We start from the raw sequence: 19,615 nt of genomic DNA, 5'->3' as shown, positions 1-19,615 counted from the left end.
CACAGCTAGCCTGGCAAGCCAGACCTACATCAAGATGTTAGGTCTGGAAACTCACCATAGTCACGGCTCAATCCGAGGGGTGGGATAAACGGCTGTCTTTCAAATTCCCTCTGCACGCAATAGGACAGCGCTTCAACCAACCAGAGCGTTTTCCCAACAGCAGAGCTTAGTTGATAGATTCAACTTTTGCCATATCTGGCCGGCAAAACGACGAACACATCTTCCTTTTTTTAGGAATGACTTAAGTGCCGTTCTTTGCTCTTTTCTCAAAGAAAAACTTAACTCCAAGTCCTCCAGAGTCGCAGCCAAAGCCGATTCGAAAGACCGTTGTTCTCCATCAGCAGCCGCCATTCTTTGTTTTCAAGTAGCAGCAGCCAGGTAACCGTCGCAACTCTGTCGTCATATGTTAAGCCCGCCCCCGCCTACTCAATACACAACGTGATTGGCCTGACCCAATCTGGGTTTTTGCAGCGAGAAGGTTTATTGAGAGTTGCTAGACGTACCTGGCTGCGAAATACATTTTGCTGCCGCTAGGGTGCGTCTAGATTTCTAGGCTAGACCACAGCCTTACCTCCTAAAGAACTAATGAGTAACAACAACATTTTTCAAATAGAAATGTTTTATTTCAAATTACAGGCCTATGTAAGAAGGAATATAGCCTACACAAAAAGTCCTGTAAAATTAAAGAATAAATGGGCCTAATAATATAAATAAAAATGATATAAACAAAAATATACATACATTTTTTAAAAGTAAATTAACTATAAGGCTAGATAAGTGAACTTTTGCGCAACGCACATGGTTAAAATTTAAATTGGCTTCCATACACACAAACTGCTGTAAAATTAAACGAATAAATGGGCCTAATAATATAAATATTATTACGGATGACACAAATTAAATAAAACGAACCATTAGGTCTACTTGAATGACAAAACGAATTTGTTTGAATATTACGCTATATTTAATTTACACTTTGTTACAAGTTACCGTATTCAATTTGCTAACCTTTTGTTTTCTTCCCAGCGTGTTCGCGTAGCTCACGTTCATGTTTGAGAGATGTGTCTTTTGAGAGTCCAAAATGAATCTTTGCTGACTGAAACAATGTCTCCACATTCATTTTCTTGTACCACATTATCATTGTTAGTTAGTTTTATATTAATAGTACACCTGTATGACTTCTCATTTTCCTTTTTGAAGTAGCCTACTTTTTGAACTCCATTATTGATCCGAGTTTTGACTGAAAATAGTCTACTGTTGATGACTGTGCAAGACAGATGGATCCTGGTTTAGGTTTGACTGAGCATGCTTCAGACTCGTGGTGTGAGCGGAGCTAATTTGGAGCGGGAAATAAGGCGACGCTCCGTCCTTTTAAAAATGCCGCTCTGCGCTCTGTCCAAGATCCGCCCGCTCCGGCTCCACTCCGCTCACATGCTCTGGCGTACATCAGCTAGCAGTGAGCGTATGCCAGCGTTCAGCTAGCAGTAAGCATACATCAGCATTCAGCTAACAGTGCGCGTACATCAGCGTTCAGCTAACAGTGAGCGTAAATCAGCTAGCAGTGAGCGTATGTCAGCGTTCAGCTAGCAGTGAGCATACATCAGCATTCAGCTAACAGTGAGCGTACATCAGCGTTCAGCTAACAGTGAGCGTAAATCAGCTAGCAGTGAGCGTACATCAGCGTTCAGCTAACAGTGAGCGTACATCAGCGTTCAGCTAACAGTGAGCGTACATCAGCTAGCAGTGAGCGTACATCAGCGTTCAGCTAACAGTGAGCGTATGTCAGCGTTCAGCTAGCAGTGAGCATACATCAGCGTTCAACTAACAGTGAGCGTACATCAGCGTTCAGCTAACAGTGAGCGTACATCAGCTAGCAGTGAGCGTACATCAGCGTTCAGCTAACAGTGAGCGTACATCAGCGTTCAGCTAACAGTGAGCGTACATCAGCTAGCAGTGAGCGTACATCAGCGTTCAGCTAACAGTGAGCGTACATCAGCGTTCAGCTAACAGTGAGCATACATCAGCTAGCAGTGAGCGTACATCAGCGTTCAGCTAACAGTGAGCGTACATCAGCGTTCAGCTAACAGTGAGCGTAAATCAGCTAGCAGTGAGCGTATGTCAGCGTTCAGCTAGCAGTGAGCATACATCAGCGTTCAGCTAACAGTGAGCGTACATCAGCGTTCAGCTAGCAGTGAGCGTACATCAGCTAGCAGTGAGCGTACATCAGCGTTCAGCTAACAGTGAGCGTATGTCAGCGTTCAGCTAGCAGTGAGCATACATCAGCGTTCAGCTAACAGTGAGCGTACATCAGCGTTCAGCTAACAGTGAGCGTACATCAGCTAGCAGTGAGCGTATGTAAGCGTTCAGCTAGCAGTGAGCGTACATCAGCGTTCAGCTAACAGTGAGCGTACATCAGCGTTCCGCTTAACAGTGAGCGTACATCAGCTAGCAGTGAGCGTACATCAGCGTTCAGCTAACAGTGAGCGTACATCAGCTAGCAGTGAGCGTATGTAAGCATTCAGCTAGCAGTGAGCGTACATCAGCGTTCAGCTAACAGTGAGCGTACATCAGTGTTCCGCTAACAGTGAGCGTACATCAGCTAGCAGTGAGCGTATGTAAGCGTTCAGCTAGCAGTTAGCGTACATCAGCGTTCAGCTAAAAGTGAGCGTATATCAGCGTTCCGCTTAACAGTGAGCGTACATCAGCTAGCAGTGAGCGTACATCAGCGTTCAGCTAGCAGTGAGCGTATGTCAGCGTTCAGCTAGCAGTGAGCATACATCAGCGTTCAGCTAACAGTGAGCGTACATCAGCGTTCAGCTAACAGTGAGCGTACATCAGCTAGCAGTGAGCGTATGTCAGCGTTCAGCTAGCAGTGAGCGTACATCAGCGTTCAGCTAACAGTGAGCGTACATCAGCTAGCCGTGAGCGTACATCAGCGTTCAGCTAACAGTGAGCGTACATCAGCTAGCAGTGAGCGTATGTCAGCGTTCAGCTAGCAGTGAGCGTACGTTAGCGTTCAGCTAACAGTGTGCATACATCAGCATTCAGCTAACAGTGAGCGTATGTCAGCGTTCAGCTAACAGTGAGCGTACATCAGCGTTCAGCTAACAGTGAGCGTACATCAGCTAGCAGTGAGCGTATGTCAGCGTTTAGCTAGCAGTGAGCGTACATCCGCGTTCAGCTAACAGTGAGCGTACATCAGCGTTCAGCTAGCAGTGAGCGTACATCAGCGTTCAGCTAGCAGTGAGCGTACATCAGCTAGCAGTGAGCGTACATCAGCGTTCAGCTAACAGTGAGCGTATGTCAGCGTTCAGCTAGCAGTGAGCATACATCAGCGTTCAGCTAACAGTGAGCGTACATCAGCGTTCAGCTAACAGTGAGCATACATCAGCTAGCAGTGAGCGTATGTAAGCGTTCAGCTAGCAGTGAGCGTACATCAGCGTTCAGCTAACAGTGAGCGTACATCAGCGTTCCGCTTAACAGTGAGCGTACATCAGCGTTCAGCTAACAGTGAGCGTACATCAGCGTTCCGCTTAACAGTGAGCGTACATCAGCGTTCAGCTAACAGTGAGCGTACATCAGCTAACAGTGAGCGTATGTAAGCGTTCAGCTAGCAGTGAGCGTACATCAGCATTCAGCTAACAGTGAGCGTACATCAGCGTTCCGCTAACAGTGAGCGTATGTAAGCGTTCAGCTAGCAGTGAGCGTAAATCAGCGTTCAGCTAACAGTGTGTGTGTGTGTGTGTGTGTGTGTGTGTGTGTGTACAGCTGGCTGATTAAAGCTCTGTGACCTGTAGAAATGTGTGTATTGTGTTGGTTAGAGGACGTCACACACACTCGTCTCTTCTGAAAGATCTGGTCTTCTCAGGCTCATTACACTCATGAATATTACAGCTAGATTAAGAGCAGGCTCATACGCTCATGCACGTGTTTTGAATTAGGCACGATTTATTTTTCGTGAGAAGTTCTTCTGTGCGAATAATAATTCACTGATTTATTCAAGAATGAGACCAAGTAAATTAGTCCCCGTCCTGTCCTTCGACCCACAGTGTATTTCAGTTAGCATTATTTACATTTTTGGAAAGATGTGCGGGTGTCGTAGGATTTAATGTTGTCTTTCGCTGTTTAAGATAAATGGACAGCTTTAAAGGGGTGGTTGATCATGATTTGACTTTTCTAGCTTTAGTTAGTGTGTAATGTTGCTGTTTGAGCATAAACAACATCTGCAAAGTTACAACGCTCAAAGTTCAAAGTTCACAGCAAAGGAGGATATTTGCTTTTACAGAAATCACTGTTTAAACCCAACCCTATAATTTACATAAACCCCGCCCCCTAAACAGATTATCAAGACAGAATATGCTAATCAGTGACTAGAAGATAACTACACTTCAGCTTCATAAATTCATCAACTAACCATTCAGAAATGTCCTGTTGCTTCTACATGTTGTCACTTCTTCTTGTGTCTCTCCATCATTCTGACTCCGGTTTGAACATAAAAGGCAGTACGTTTTGACATTTTCAGTGTGTGTGTGTGTGTGTAAGGTAAAAGGACATGAGCTGTTGTAGCTCCACCCCCTGTGCCGGGAGCAGCAGCTCATTTGCATTTAAAGGTACAGACACACAAACGTTGTGTTTTTGCTCACCCTCAAAAAGTGACGACTTTAACATGCGATATAGAAATATCTGTGGGGAATTTGAGCTAAAGCGTCACACACACACTCTGGGGACATCAGAGACTTATTCTACATCTTGTGAAAAGGGCATTACACCACCCCTATCAATCTACAATGACGTCGTAGACGAACCACTCTCCGTCTCCAGAAAGCTGTTTGTACAGATCATGACTCTAGAGGATATCCTCATCTCTCCACTCCTCCTGTTCCCGACTCCAGCTCAGTCCTCCAGAGATCTGGGAGTTAATCAGCAAACATTTCTGAGGATTATATTTCTCATGAAGCCACTTCTTTCTGTGGAACGTTCCCCCATATCTTGACTTTCCTTTTCCCCTAAAGAAACGCGTGCCGTTATTGTCTCGTCCTCCGTCTGACGGAGTGATTTCACAAACGTGAGATGTTAGGCTGACATCAGGCAACGTTGTGTTGGGTTTCAATATCAACATGATAAAGTTGAGCTTTTATCCAGATGTTTCTCTCATTCCCTCTCCGCAGACTTCATTAATGAGTTCAGCACAGCCTGTCCTTCAGACGAGCGTTAGTTATCTTCATCTTTATCTGCTGATGATCTGACGGCGTCCTGTATTGTTCCGTTCTTCTAAAGGCGTCTCAGAGTTGATGTGTGTGAGCTCAAATCTGCTGGGGTTATTCCTCATAAACAGGGCTAGGCTGCAGCGCTGACACAGTGTATCTGTTACGATTGCCTGAGAACGTTCAGTTCTGGATGTTTCATAACTTTAACCAGTTGAATGAGAGCAAGACTGAAATCACTGGTGTTTCCTCGTGAACATCACACACAGCACCACTGAGAAGCAGTGCACACACACACACACACACACACACACAGCATCACTGAGAAGCAGTGCACACACACACACACACACACACACACACAGCATCACTGAGAAGCAGTGCACACACACACACACACACACACAGCATCACTGAGAAGCAGTGCACACACACACACACACACAGCGTCACTGAGAAGCAGCGCACACACACACACACACACAGCGTCACTGAGAAGCAGGCGCCTACCGATAGCTGGGCCGGCCCTACCGTAACGCGTCAGGGAGGATGGATGGGAGGAAGAGGCCAGGAGGTATGGAAGCTTGTTTCCGCCACAGAATAAAACATTTTAAAAGATAACTGCGGCTTTTTAGCTCACATTTGCAAGTTTATATCTCGCAATTCTGACTTTATAAGAAGCAATTGCGACTTTATTTCACGCAATTTTGACTTTATATCTCTCAATTCTGAGAAATAAAGTCAGAATTGCGAGATATAAAGTCAAAATTGCGTGAAATAAAGTCGCAATTGCTTCTTATAAAGTCAGAACTGCAAGATATAGAGTCAGAATTGTGATATAAAGTCGCGTTATAAAGTCAGAATTAAGAAATATAAAGTCAGAATTGTGTGAAATAAAGTCACAATTGCTTCTTATAAAGTCTAAGTGAATTATTATTTAACTTTTACATTATTTGTTAACCCATGGTATTAATACAAACTACACAATAGTAAGAGCTGAACTGTTGCTTCATTTATCCAATTTAGGAAAAGTGCTAATTTGGAATTCCACCATGGAAAAAGTGGGCCGGTCTTGGGCCTGAAACTCCCGGGCTGAAAAGTGGCCCCACTCCGGCCCTGCTCACACACACACATATTCTCTCTCACACATACATACACACACACACACACACACACACACACACACTCACACACTCATAAAGATAGAGATCGGCTGGAGCTTGGAGAGTTCAGCGCTAAAGGAGTGAAAGTTACTCTGAACTCTGAGTGCCTTGAGTCACACTGTCAGAGTAACGGCCCTGAGATACTTCACGCAAAAGCGGAGTGTGGTGTGACGTCATTGTGAACAAAACGAAGTTCATTTACGCGTGTGTGTGTGTGTATTTTTAGCTGAGTTTACATGAGAGGTTTTCAGTCTTTGTGTGCTGGAAATGGAAAGCGGCAGCTGCCACAAATGTGTGTGTGTGTGTGTGTGTGTGTGTGTGTGTGTGTGTGTGTGTTGGGGGTCGGGAGCAGATCTTCTTGTTGTGTATCAGGTGTCATTGTCACTCAGTGTCTGTCACAGCAGGGAGGATCGTCTCTGCACACACACACACACACACACACACACACAGCAGACAACCCGTCTCACACACACAGCAGACGACCCGTCACACACACACTGACTGCAGACGTCCCGTCTCACACACACAGATGCACCACACAGACGAGCCTCCGCAGTGTGTGTGTGTGTGTGTGTGTGTGTGTGTGCTCATGAATAATATCTGATGTTGAATCAGAGACGGCTGAATCACCCAGAGAATATTAGTCCAGTCTGACAGCGAGGCCCAAATTAATGGACTTCTGTAGTAAGCAAAATATTCAAATATTATCTGGAAAATATTTAATATTTGTGAAGTTGACAGCAAATCTGTCACACATTATTATCAATATGTCACTGAGTCTCTCTACACTCGCAAACTACATATTTTAGAATATTGCAATAAACTTCTTCAATATATACTTTTGAGTGGATTATAGTCAGTAGTTTTTGTTGCTTACACTTTATTTAAAGGGTTACTTCAGGATTTAGCATTAAGCTTTGTATTAGTAGAAAACCTGTAGTATTTTCGAATTACCATGCTTTCCACCCTCATATCCCCCTGAGAGGAGAGATTTATGTATTTTTTGTCTGGAAAAAATCCTCCGATGACGCAAAAATCGTCATTTTGCGTCATCGGAGGATTTTCTGGACAGTAGGGTTGTAACGGTATGAGATTTTCACGGTATGATAATCGTCTCAGAAAATATCACGGTTTCATGATATACAGTAATAAACAATCATTATTATTATTTTAATCATCTGCTACAATGGCCCTTAAATGAATGAAAACAGATAGGGGTTTTTTGGTTGAACATATGGTTTATTAAAACAAACTTTTTAATAAAAAAAAACAAAAAACTTTTTTGTATGAGTCTACCTTTTGAAAAAATAAGAAAGAAAGAAAAAATAAATTCCCATTTGAACAAACACGTCTAATCAATTGATTTCATAAAACCTTAACTTATTTTTATTCTTAATTTATTAATTATTATTTAAGATAATTATAAGATAGTAGAGTCTTATGAAATGTATTTTATTTCCTCAGAAATTCTGGGTAACTTGTCTGATATAATTTGTCTGGATTCTATGATTTAATACAAATATATTATTGAAAATGCAATCAGATGAAAAGTAACAACTTTTGTTTGTCTGCATACTCTGCACAACACTGTTTACTAAATTAAAACAGATAAAACACTGTATTTCTTAATGTTTAAATAAACTTTATTATTATTGTTGTTATAACTTTAAGTTAGTTTAAGTTATTATATTGTACAATAGTAACATATTTCTTTAAGCTAAATCGAACTTTTATTTTGACAGGTTGTACTAAACACCTATGAGTTTCAGTCAGAGTGTATTTGATGATGATTCTTTTAAATAAAAGCAGAGCAGCTCTGGATATGTTCATGTGTTCACGTCCTCATATAGTGAGTGAGACGGCAAACGCTTTAAACACCATGAGCGTCACCCATACTTGAGTATGTACTAGGCGAAATGGCGCTGCTCATTCACACAGACACGCAGAACAAGCAGAATATAGTTTTACAGTATAGCAGTTTTTTTTCCGCTGTATATTAATAGACACACTCATATAGCGATTTGATTAATTGCGCAGCTATATTTTAGATGTATTCATCTATCTATCAAATCGAGCATTTTACGTGACATCTGTTATATTGTAAATTTCCTCAGCAACACGGAAATAATATGGCCTTAAGTTATAAATGGTAAATTTACCATTTATAAATTTATCTGCAGGGAGGGATGGTGTTCGCGAATAATAGGGAGAACATGTTCGACATATTTCCTCCTTTTGCAGCCACTCTTCGTCCATATTTCTGGACACGACTGGATATCCATCTTCAAGGAAAATCCCGCGTTCGTTTTTCAAACAAAAGTATTCCCACACTGCAGATTTTAACTTTGTTTTCGGCGGGGGATAGAGATTAGAATTCGCAGCCACTGTCTCAGACATTTTCTCTGCTGCACATGTATGGGTGGAGTCTAAGCAGTCAAGTGAAAAGAAGTTGCATATGCGCAGGTGAGATCTGGTTTAATTTTTTTTCCAAAACCGTGGATTAGCAAATGTTTACGATATGATAATCGTACATGCCAATATCGTGATAAATCGACATACCGGTATACCGTTACAACCCTACTGGACAGAGGCTAAAGACTACAGCCAGTAGATGGCGTTGTTCCGCATGTTTTCAACCCGCCCATAGAGGGTGGGATCTCACTCACAGAATGTACACAGTATCAGCCGTCTTTCTTTGGAAGCTAAGCTAGCAGGCTCTTGTTCTGTGGAGAAAGCTGAATAATAGGAGAAAGCTGAGTAAGTAGGGGTTACCATCTTCCTTTTCCCGGACTTGTCCGGCGGGCGAGACTGTTAAAAATGTCCGGGATTCGGCTTTTGCGTTCTGCGGTCGCCATTCATTGTTTACATGCACACCTCTCGTTTCAATCTAACTGAATTAATTCCGATCGGTGAATCTGACTGTAGTGTTTACATGAACGCTAAACAAGTGATAGGTTGATGTGCGTTTTAACATTGCTAAGAAAATTCCCGCTCCTCCGTGAGAGATGCGAGACCTCTCAGTAATGAAGCCACCGGCCTCGCGCCGTTCTCCCGCGGCCGTCAGCCTCGTCCTGCTCGCCACAGTAAACATGATGAATGGCGACTGTAGAACGCAAAAGCCGAATCCCGGACATTTTGGGTCTCTAAATCCCTGGGAAACTCATCACTTACTTAGGCTAGCCTTGTTGTTTTCAACTGTGCTCTCTAACCGGTAGGCGTGGCCTCCTAAGGCAGCGAAGCAAGTGCATTCTGGGAGTTGTTGTCTTTCATCCACATAAGCCAAAAATACATTTTCTTGCTTTTCTCAGTCTAGAAAGCTCCAAATTCAAAAATTTCTCCACATTTCTTCTACTTAAATGACCTATTTTAAATACACATTCATCTTCCCAGAGGTGAAGTATCCCTTTAAAGGAGTAATTCACTGTCAAATGACAATATCCTGATAATTCCCTCTCCTCCACATCCTCCAAGATGTTCATGTGTTTCTTTCTTCAGACGGAAAGAAATGAAGGTTTTTAAGGTAAAAGTTCCAGGATTTTTCTCCATTTTTTCAGTGCAGCTTCAAAGTCTCGACACGATCCAGCCGAGGAATAAGAGTCTGATCTAGACAAACCAGCGGACATTTTAGAACAAAATAAACATGTATATAATTTTAGCCACTAATGCTGGTCTTGTACAATCTCTGAGATGCACCACAGTAGCACCGTTGGACCCCACTGAAGACACTATATGGAGAAAAATCCTGGAATGTTTTCCTCAGAAACCTTCATTTCTTTTCCACTGAAGAAAGAAACACATGAACATCTTGGATGACGAGGGGGAGAGTAAATTATCAGGAAAGTTTCATTCTGAAGTGAACTACTCCTTTAAGGTGTCCATGTTACCGTGTATTTATACATTTAAGGAGCGCGTAATAAATGGAAATGAATGGGAGACGAATTCCAACTAGTGGAAGCGTTTGGTACTGCAGCCGAACACACTCTTGAGCCCCTTTCACACAGCGCCTTGATGCCGTGAAATTGCTAGAGTGCCTTCTGTGTGAACACAGACACGTCCCGGGATCGATGCCGGGATGAGGACCCAGTAACATTGCCGGATCAGTCCCGGAATGCGCCCTGTGTGAACAAAAGCCAGGACCAGTGCATAAGGGGTGTGTCGCAGTGAGGACGCGCGTGCCATCGCAATGACGTAGTTATCCTGTGACTCGTTGCTCTTAGAATAAAGTCTGTGTTCGTCTTGAACAAAGAAAGAATGAAAAAAATTAGGGTTGAGGTAGCCTGGTTAAAACCAGATCCTGTTCAGTTGAAACTGAGTATAGGGTCTGGGGAAGCTATGTATACAAATCATTTCCAAAGGGGCGTCACCAACTGACGTAGCTCAAATTCATCTGGGCGAAATTGTATAGTCTTAAAACCAATCAGATGAATCGATGAAGGAGATGACGTATGCTTCGAGTGTTGTTCTTTGCTCCGGTTTTAACGAAAACGGTAAGTTTAAATCGCTCAAAACAGACGCGATAATTGATTCGTTTATATACTGTCATATATGATTCAAACGAGTGATGTTTTACGGCGGCAACCGGCGTCACATGTTGACGCTAAAGGGTGCCCTTTGCGTCGGATATTAAAGAAATTTCAAGAGCGTCAGTATTATGACGCCCTAGGATGAGAATGCGTTGCATGTAAATCCCTCCCCAAACGTTTCTGATTGGTGCCGCGATTTCAGCGGCACAGTAATGAGTTTGAATGGGCTCTTCTCCAGACTATCCTGAAGAGAGAATTAAAATTCGCCGGAAGTAGTCTGGGTTTTCCCAGGCTAGGGTTGAGGGTTAGTTGCATGTAATTTTGAACAATTTATAGTTATTACTTTAGTAACTACATGTAACGTGAAACAAGGACACTATAAAAAAAAGTGGTTAACACTGTATTTTACAGTGTCCTTGTTACATATGTTACATGTACTTACCATAGTAATAACAGTAAATTATGCATAATTACATGCAACTAACCCTCAACCAAACCCTAATCCTACCCTAACCCTATAGTAAGTGCATGTAGTTAATCAATGTTATTCAGTGCTTAAATATACACTCACCTAAAGGATTATTAGGAACACCTGTTCAATTTCTCATTAATGCAATTATCTAATCAACCAATCACATGGCAGTTGCTTCAATGCATTTAGGGGTGTGGTCCTGGTCAAGGCAATCTCCTGAACTCCAAACTGAATGTCAGAATGGGAAAGAAAGGTGATTTAAGCAATTTTGAGCGTGACATGGTTGTTGGTGCCAGAGGGGCCGGTCTGAGTATTTCACAATCTGCTCAGTTACAGGGATTTTCACGCGCAACCATTTCTAGGGTTTACAAAGAATGGTGTGAAAAGGGAAAAACATCCAGTATGCGGCAGTCCTGTGGGCGGAAATGCCTTGTTGATGCTAGAGGTCAGAGGAGAATGGGCCGACTGATTCAAGCTGATAGAAGAGCAACTTTGACTGAAATAACCACTCGTTACAACCGAGGTATGCAGCAAAGCATTTGTGAAGCCACAACACGCACAACCTTGAGGCGGATGGGCTACAACAGCAGAAGACCCCACCGGGTACCACTCATCTCCACTACAAATAGGAAAAAGAGGCTACAATTTGCACGAGCTCACCAAAATTGGACAGTTGAAGACTGGAAAAATGTTGCCTGGTTTGATGAGTCTCGATTTCTGTTGAGACATTCAGATGGTAGAGTCAGAATTTGGCATAAACAGAATGAGAACATGTATCCATCATGCCTTGTTACCACTGTGCAGGCTGGTGGTGGTGGTGTAATGGTGTGGGGGATGTTTTCTTGGCACACTTTAGTCCCCTTAGTGCCAATTGGGCATCGTTTAAATGCCACGTCCTACCTGCGCATTGTTTCTGAACATGTCCATCCCTTTATGACCACCATGTACCCATCCTCTGATGGCTCCCTCCAGCAGGATAATGCACCATGTCACAAAGCTCGAATCATTTCAAATTGGTTTCTTGAACATGACAATGAGTTCACTGTACTAAAATGGCCCCCACAGTCACCAGATCTCAACCCAATAGAGCATCTTTGGGATGTGGTGGAACGGGAGCTTCGTGCCCTGGATGTGCATCCCACAAATCTCCATCAACTGCAAGATGCTATCCTATCAATATGGGCCAACATTTCTAAAGAATGCTTTCAGCACCTTGTTGAATCAGTGCCACGTAGAATTAAGGCAGTTCTGAAGGCGAAAGGGGGTCAAACACAGTATTAGTATGGTGTTCCTAATAATCCTTTAGGTGAGTGTATAGTTACACTGTAACAATGACACTAAAATAAAGTAACCAAAGAGTGTTACGTTTTTTACATTTTCAGTCACTTACACACTATCACTCAAACTTGTCATTGTGTGTTATTTTCAGTCAAATAGCAAGTGTCAGAAATCACTACATTCAGTAAAGTATATTCTTGTAAAGTGCATTACTTCCATGATAAGTTCTTTTTATGCTAAAGCACACGTATTACATCATTTACAGTCAGTGCCAGCCCTGTCCTGTTTGCCATTACCTGATAAACTAACAATGTGAAATTGTAATATGCATAAACATATGCACAAAACACCAAATGTTGGATCAAATAGACCATTTTAATCATGTGGAGCTGTGTTTTATTGATACTCATCAGCACTGGACACTGAAATATGTTTACTGATAGCCAACATTTCTCTTCTCTTGTCTGCTGTGTATTGGATTGATATTTTTATGCTCTGAATTTTCCTTATCCATGAACAGTTATCTCAGTTGTTAGCATTAGAGCATCTTTCTCGTGTCTAGGTGGAAAATTCTCCAGATACCAGAACAAATGTTAGAGTTTATTCCACTAGTCCACTTCAGTCTGAAGAGAACAAAGAGTGTATCATAATATGTACATCGCTATATTCTTTGTTTTGAATATTTACGCTAACAATGTCTCTTGTCATTTTTACCAGATTCATCTAAAGAATCGTCCAAAGAGAAGAAGGAGAAAGACTCTGGGAAAGATTCCACGAAAGAAGCCAAGAAAGACTCTGGGAAAGAGAAGGAGTCTAAGGTGTCCTCAAAAGAGTCCAGAAGAGAGGCGAAGGACAAGGAGTCGGCCAGAGAGAAAGACCCAGCGAAGGAGTCTGGGAAGGAGAAGACCAAGGTGTCCCGGAAGTCCTCGGTGAAGGTCAAAGAGAAGAAGTCGGAGGCGGGAGACGCTGTATGAGCGGAAGAGCAATCCTCATCCCGACACTCCGGCTGTAATTCTAGAGTTGATGGAATAGTGGCCGCAAAACCATTCAAAAGTCAATGTTTTCACCCTGTGTGTGTGTGTGTGTGTGTGTGTGTGTGTGTGTGTGTGTGTGTGTGTGTGTGTGTGTGTGTGAGAATCCCCTTGTCCTTTACTGGCTTCTTACATTCCTGATTTTGAATTGAGGAAGAAAACAAGATGCAGGCTTGTAATATTTTAAGGAACTTTGATTAAAGTTGAACGAAATCCAAATGGATGTGTAGTTTTTAATTATACGTTTCAGTTCTCAGGATAAAATACTCACATGCATGTTATCAGATATATACATTTAATACCAAGCTGTCATTTTATGGAACATATCAGACAACATAAGAAAACTACTTATGCGAAATCTGGTGCGATTGCTCTGTTAGTGTGTGTGTGAATAAGTGTGACGCTGCATCTGGAGCAAACGAGTGGATCGAGACCCAGAACAGATGCTCTCAATCCACTTCCAGATGAACTCTGGTGCGGTTCCACTCGAATATCAACAGAACACGGGCCAAAGACATCTAAACCAAGCCTAAACAGGACGTGATGTCACGAGACTCTAAACAGGACATGATGTCATGAGACGAGACCCAAAACAGGACGTGATGTCACGAGACGAGACCCTAAACAGGATGTGATGTCACGAGACTCTAAACAGGACATGATGTCACGAGACGAGACCCAAAACAGGACGTGATGTCACGAGACGAGACCCTAAACAGGATGTGATGTCACGAGATGAGACCCTAAACAGGACGTGATGTCACGAGATGAGACCCTAAACAGGACGTGATGTCACGAGATGAGACCCAAAACAGGACGAGATGTCACGAGATGAGACCCTAAACAGGACGTGATGTCACGAGATGAGACCCAAAACAGGACATGATGTCACGAGACGAGACCCTAAACAGGATGTGATGTCACGAGATGAGACCCTAAACAGGACGTGATGTCACAAGATGAGACCCAAAACAGGACGTGATGTCACGAGATGAGACCCTAAACAGGACGTGATGTCACGAGATGCGACCCTAAACAGGACGTGATGTCACGAGATGAGCCTCTAAACAGGACGTGATGTCACGAAATGAGACCCTAAACAGGACGTGATGTCACGAGATGAGCCTCTAAACAGGACGTGATGTCACGAAATGAGACCCTAAACAGGACGCGATGTCATGAGATGAGACCCTAAACAGGACGTGATGTCACGAGATGAGCCTCTAAACAGGACGTGATGTCACAAGATGAGACCCAAAACAGGACGCGATGTCATGAGATGAGACCCTAAACAGGACGTGATGTCACGAGATGAGACCCAAAACAGGACGTGATGTCACGAGACAAGTCCCTAAACAGGACGTGATGTCACGAGACGAGACCCTAAACAGGACGTGATGTCACGAGATGAGACCCTAAACAGGACGTGATGTCACGAGATGAGACTCTAAACAGGACGTGATGTCACGAGACGAGACCCAAAACAGGACGTGATGTCACGAGACGAGTCCCTAAACAGGACGTGATGTCACGAGACGAGTCCCTAAACAGGACGTGATGTCACGAGATGAGACCCTAAACAGGACGTGATGTCACGAGATGAGACCCAAAACAGGATGTGATGTCACAAGATGAGACTCTAAACAGGACGTGATGTCACGAGATGAGACCCTAAACAGGACAGAATTCTAAACACACACTCTCTCTCTCTCATTCACACACACACAAACACACACACACTCTCTCATTCACACACACACACTCGCTCACACACACACTCTCTCTCTCTCTCTCTCTCTCTCTCTCTCTCTCTCTCTCTCTCACACACACACACACTCACACACTCTCTCATACACACACACACACACACACTACAGACTGTTTTTCTAGTTTTCAAATATTTATGGTCATAGAAAAAGTAGAAATAAATGTATTCATTTTCATCTTTGAAGAAAAGCTATAGAAATTTGTAAAAGTAATTTGTAAAATGAATGTCACAATAATCTTCCTTTACACTGTAAGAATCACTGGAAACATCCATCCATCCATCTTCTTCCGCTTATCCGGGTCGCGGGGGCAGCAGTCTAAGCAGAGACGCCCAGACTTCCCTCTCCCTCGACACTTCCTCCAGCTCTTCCGGGGGGACACCGAGGCGTTCCCAGGCCAGCCGGGAGACATAGTCCCTTATGTCCATAGTACCTTCCCGGGAAGGCTTCCGGAGGCATCCGGAACAGATGCCCGAGCCACCTCAGCTGGTCCCTCTCGATGTGGAGGAGCAGCGGCTCTACTCTGAGCTCCTCCCGAGTGGCCGAGCTCCTCACCCTATCTCTAAGGGATCGCCCAGCCACCCTGCGGAGAAAGCTCATGTCGGCCGCCTGTATCCGGGATCTTGTCCTGTCGGTCATCACCCACAGCTCATGACCATAGGTGAGAGTAGGAACGTAGATTGACCGGTAAATCGAGAGATTCGCCTTGCGGCTCAGCTCTTTCTTCACCACGACAGACCGGTACAGCGACCGCATTACTGCAGAAGCTGCACCGATCCGGTTGTCAATCTCCCGTTCCATCCTTCCCTCACTCGTGAACAAAACCCCAAGATACTTAAACTCCTCCACTTGAGGCAGGAACTCTCCACCAACCTGAAGTGGGCAAGCCACCCTTTTCCGACTGAGAACCATGGCCTCGGATTTGGAGGTGCTGATTCTTATCCCGGCCGCTTCACACTCGGCTGCAAACCGTTCCAGCGCATGCTGAAGGTCCTGGTCTGAAGGGGCCAACACGACAACATCATCCGCAAAAAGCAGAGACGAAATCGTGTAGTCCCCAAACCTGACCCCCTCCAGCCCCTGGCTGCGCCTAGAAATTCTGTCCATAAAAATTATGAACAGAACCGGTGACAAAGGGCAGCCCTGCCGGAGTCCAACATGCACCGGGAACAAGTCTGACTTACTGCCGGCAATGCGAACCAAGCTCCTGCTCCGGGTGTACAGGGACTGGACAGCCCTTAGCAAAGGGCCCCTGACCCCATACTCCCGGAGCACCCTCCACAGGACGCCGCGAGGGACACGGTCAAATGCCTTCTCCAAATCCACAAAGCACATGTGGACTGGTTGGGCAAACTCCCACGAACCCTCCAGCACCCTGGAGAGGGTATAGAGCTGATCCAGTGTTCCACGGCCTGGACGAAAACCACACTGTTCCTCCTGAATCCGAGGTTCTACTATCAGCCGTATTCTCCTCTCCAGTACCCTGGCATAGACTGTCCCGGGGAGGCTGATAAGTGTGATCCCCCTGTAGTTGGAACACACCCTCCGGTCCCCCTTCTTAAAAAGAGGGACCACCACCCCGGTCTGCCATCCCAGAGGTACTGTCCCCGACCGCCATGCGATGTTGCAGAGGTGTGTCAGCCAAGACAGCCCCACAACATCCAGAGACTTGAGGTACTCAGGGCGGATCTCATCCACCCTTGCCACCGAGGAGTTTCTTAACTACCTTGGAGACTTCAGCTTGGGTGATGGATGAGTCCACCTCTGAGCCCTCAGCCTCTGCTTCCTCAATGGAAGACATGTGGGATTGAGGAGATCCTCAAAGTATTCCATACACCATCCGACGACATGCCCAGTTGAGGTCAACAGCTGCCCATCTCCACTGTAAACAGCATTGGTAGGGCACTGCTTCCCCCTCCTGAGGCGCCGGACGGTTTGCCAGAATCTCTTCGAGGCCAGCCGATAGTCCTTCTCCATGGCCTCACCGAACTCCTCCCAAGCCTCCACCATTTTTTGCCTCCACAACCACCCAGGCTGCAGTCCGCTTGGCCTGCCGGTACCCGTCAGCTGCCTCAGGAGTCCCACAAGCCAGCCAGGCCCGATAGGACTCCTTCTTCAGCTTGACGGCATCCCTTACTTCCGGTGTCCACCACCGGGTTCGGGGATTGCCGCCTCGACAGGCACCGGAGACCTTACGGCCACAGCTCTGAGCGGCCGCGTCGACAATGGAGGTGGAGAACATGGTCCACTCAGACTCAATATCTCCAGACTCCCTCGGGATTCGGTCGAAGCTCTGTTGGAGGTGGAAGTTGAAGATCTCTCTGACAGGGGACTCCGCCAAACGTTCCCAACAGACCCTCACAGTACGTCATGTGAATACATGGTGTTCGTTATGGACAAGCTGTAAATAGCACAGAAGTCCAATAACAGAACACTGCTCGGGTTCAGATCAGGGGGGCCGTTCCTCCCAATCACGCCCTTCCAGGTGTCACTGTCGCTGTCCACGTGGGCGTTGAAGTCCCCCAGTTGAACGACGGAGCACTTTCCAGCACCCCTCCCAGGGACCCCAAGAAGGCGGGGTACTCTACACTGCCGTTTTGCCCATAGGCACACACGACAGTGAGAGACCTATCCCTGACCCGAAGGCACAGGGAAGCGACCCTCTCGTTCACCGGGGTAAACTCCAACACATGGCGGCTGAGCTGGGGGGCTATAAGCAAACTCCAAAAGGTAACTCCAGAGTGGTAAAGAGTCCATCCTCTCTCAAGGAGTGTGGTTCCAGAGCCCAAGCCGTGTGTGGAGGTGATACCGACTATCTCTAGTCGGTACCTCTCAACCTCACGCACAATCTCAGGCTCCTACCCCGCCAGCGAGGTGACATTCCACGTCCCTAGAGCTAGTTTCCGTGTCCAGGGATTGGGTCGTTGAGGCCCCCGCCATCGACTACCGCCCGATCCTCTAAGCATCGGCCCCTTACAGTCCCTCCCTTCGGGCTGAGCCCGGCCGGACCCCATGGGGGAAGGCCCGGCCACCAGGGGCCTCATGTACAAAGACTTGCGTTGAATTCATACTAAAACATTGCGTACGGACAAAGCTGTAAATGTGCGTACGCACAAAAAATCCCACGCATATTCTCTTTGTACATCCCAATTAACGTAAAATTGAGCGCACATGCACGAGCACAACGCCCCACCCAGTCTCCTCCCTTAATTAAACTAATTTAAATATGGTAATGAGTCCACTTTGGCAAAAGAAAACAGTAAGAAAATGACGGCAAGAAATGAAACTTTACAGAAAGTGAATTGGAGGTGCTACTATCGGAGGTAGAAACGAAAAAAAAAATTTATTTGGAACTCTGTCCTCTGGAATTAATAACAAAAGGAAAAAAATATGAGTGGGAGAGTTTGGCTGATGCTGTCAATGCGGTGGGATCTGAAAGTAGACTGAGTACAGTTGAGACACTTTTTGCGTTTTGATTTTTCACACAAAAATAGACATTGAAAAGAAGTGAATTTCCACATGACACGCCACATGAATACATTAGCTTGTAGACTAAGATATTATCAATCAATAATACCCACAAGTAGTTTTTATTTTAAATATAAGGTGCTTTTTGTCTCAACTTTGTCTCTCAACTGTACCCATATGTGGTACACTTGAGACAGTGCATGGTACAGTTGAGAGATCCATTTCTAATGTCGTGAAGGTAACTAACCATTCATGGTAAATATAAAAAATAAAGACAAATAGAAAAGAAAATACCAACTGGGCAACATTTTTGTTTATTCATCCATTTATATTCATTCATTTTATTTAAATTAGCACTGGTTAAAATGTATAAAGCAGGAACAAGATATGTAACAATATTTATTTATAATACACAGTTTAAATATCACACATATCAAATTGTATTTTCATTTGCGTCCTATGCTGGCTACATGATTGCTGGCTGAACAACTAAACAGTGTGTTTCCTAATAGAACTCTATCGGGGGTACAGTTGGTACATGTGTGTCTCAACTATACCCCGCTGGCCACCTCGCACATTTCTCTAGATTTTGCAATTACCTTGCATGACACAATACCATGAAATATGCCCGTTTTTAGGGCACAGAATAACGTTTGTGGTGATACCAGTTACGTTTAACAGTCACATAAGGATAATAAGCTAGTCATTGT

General features: G+C 44.6%; 1 protein-coding gene across 2 annotated transcripts in view; it reads left to right on the top strand.

The window, feature by feature from the left end:
• bbs9 (Bardet-Biedl syndrome 9) overlaps nucleotides 1-13,888 on the top strand; it is a 211,704-nt gene extending 197,816 nt beyond the window's left edge. For both annotated transcript variants that reach the window (XM_081388453.1, XM_081388454.1), the window contains exon 22: nucleotides 13,358-13,888. In XM_081388453.1, the coding sequence (XP_081244579.1) occupies nucleotides 13,358-13,614 (257 nt within the window). In that variant the 3' untranslated portion in view covers nucleotides 13,615-13,888. The remainder of the gene's footprint in view (nucleotides 1-13,357) is intronic.
• Nucleotides 13,889-19,615: the final 5,727 nt, after the last annotated feature.

The sequence above is a fragment of the Scardinius erythrophthalmus genome (genome assembly GCF_964197995.2).
Source record: "Scardinius erythrophthalmus genome assembly, chromosome: 16".
Lineage (NCBI taxonomy): Eukaryota > Metazoa > Chordata > Actinopteri > Cypriniformes > Leuciscidae > Scardinius > Scardinius erythrophthalmus.
The sequence above is the reverse complement of the archived record's forward strand: the minus strand, read 5'-3'. Positions and strand labels throughout refer to the sequence as shown.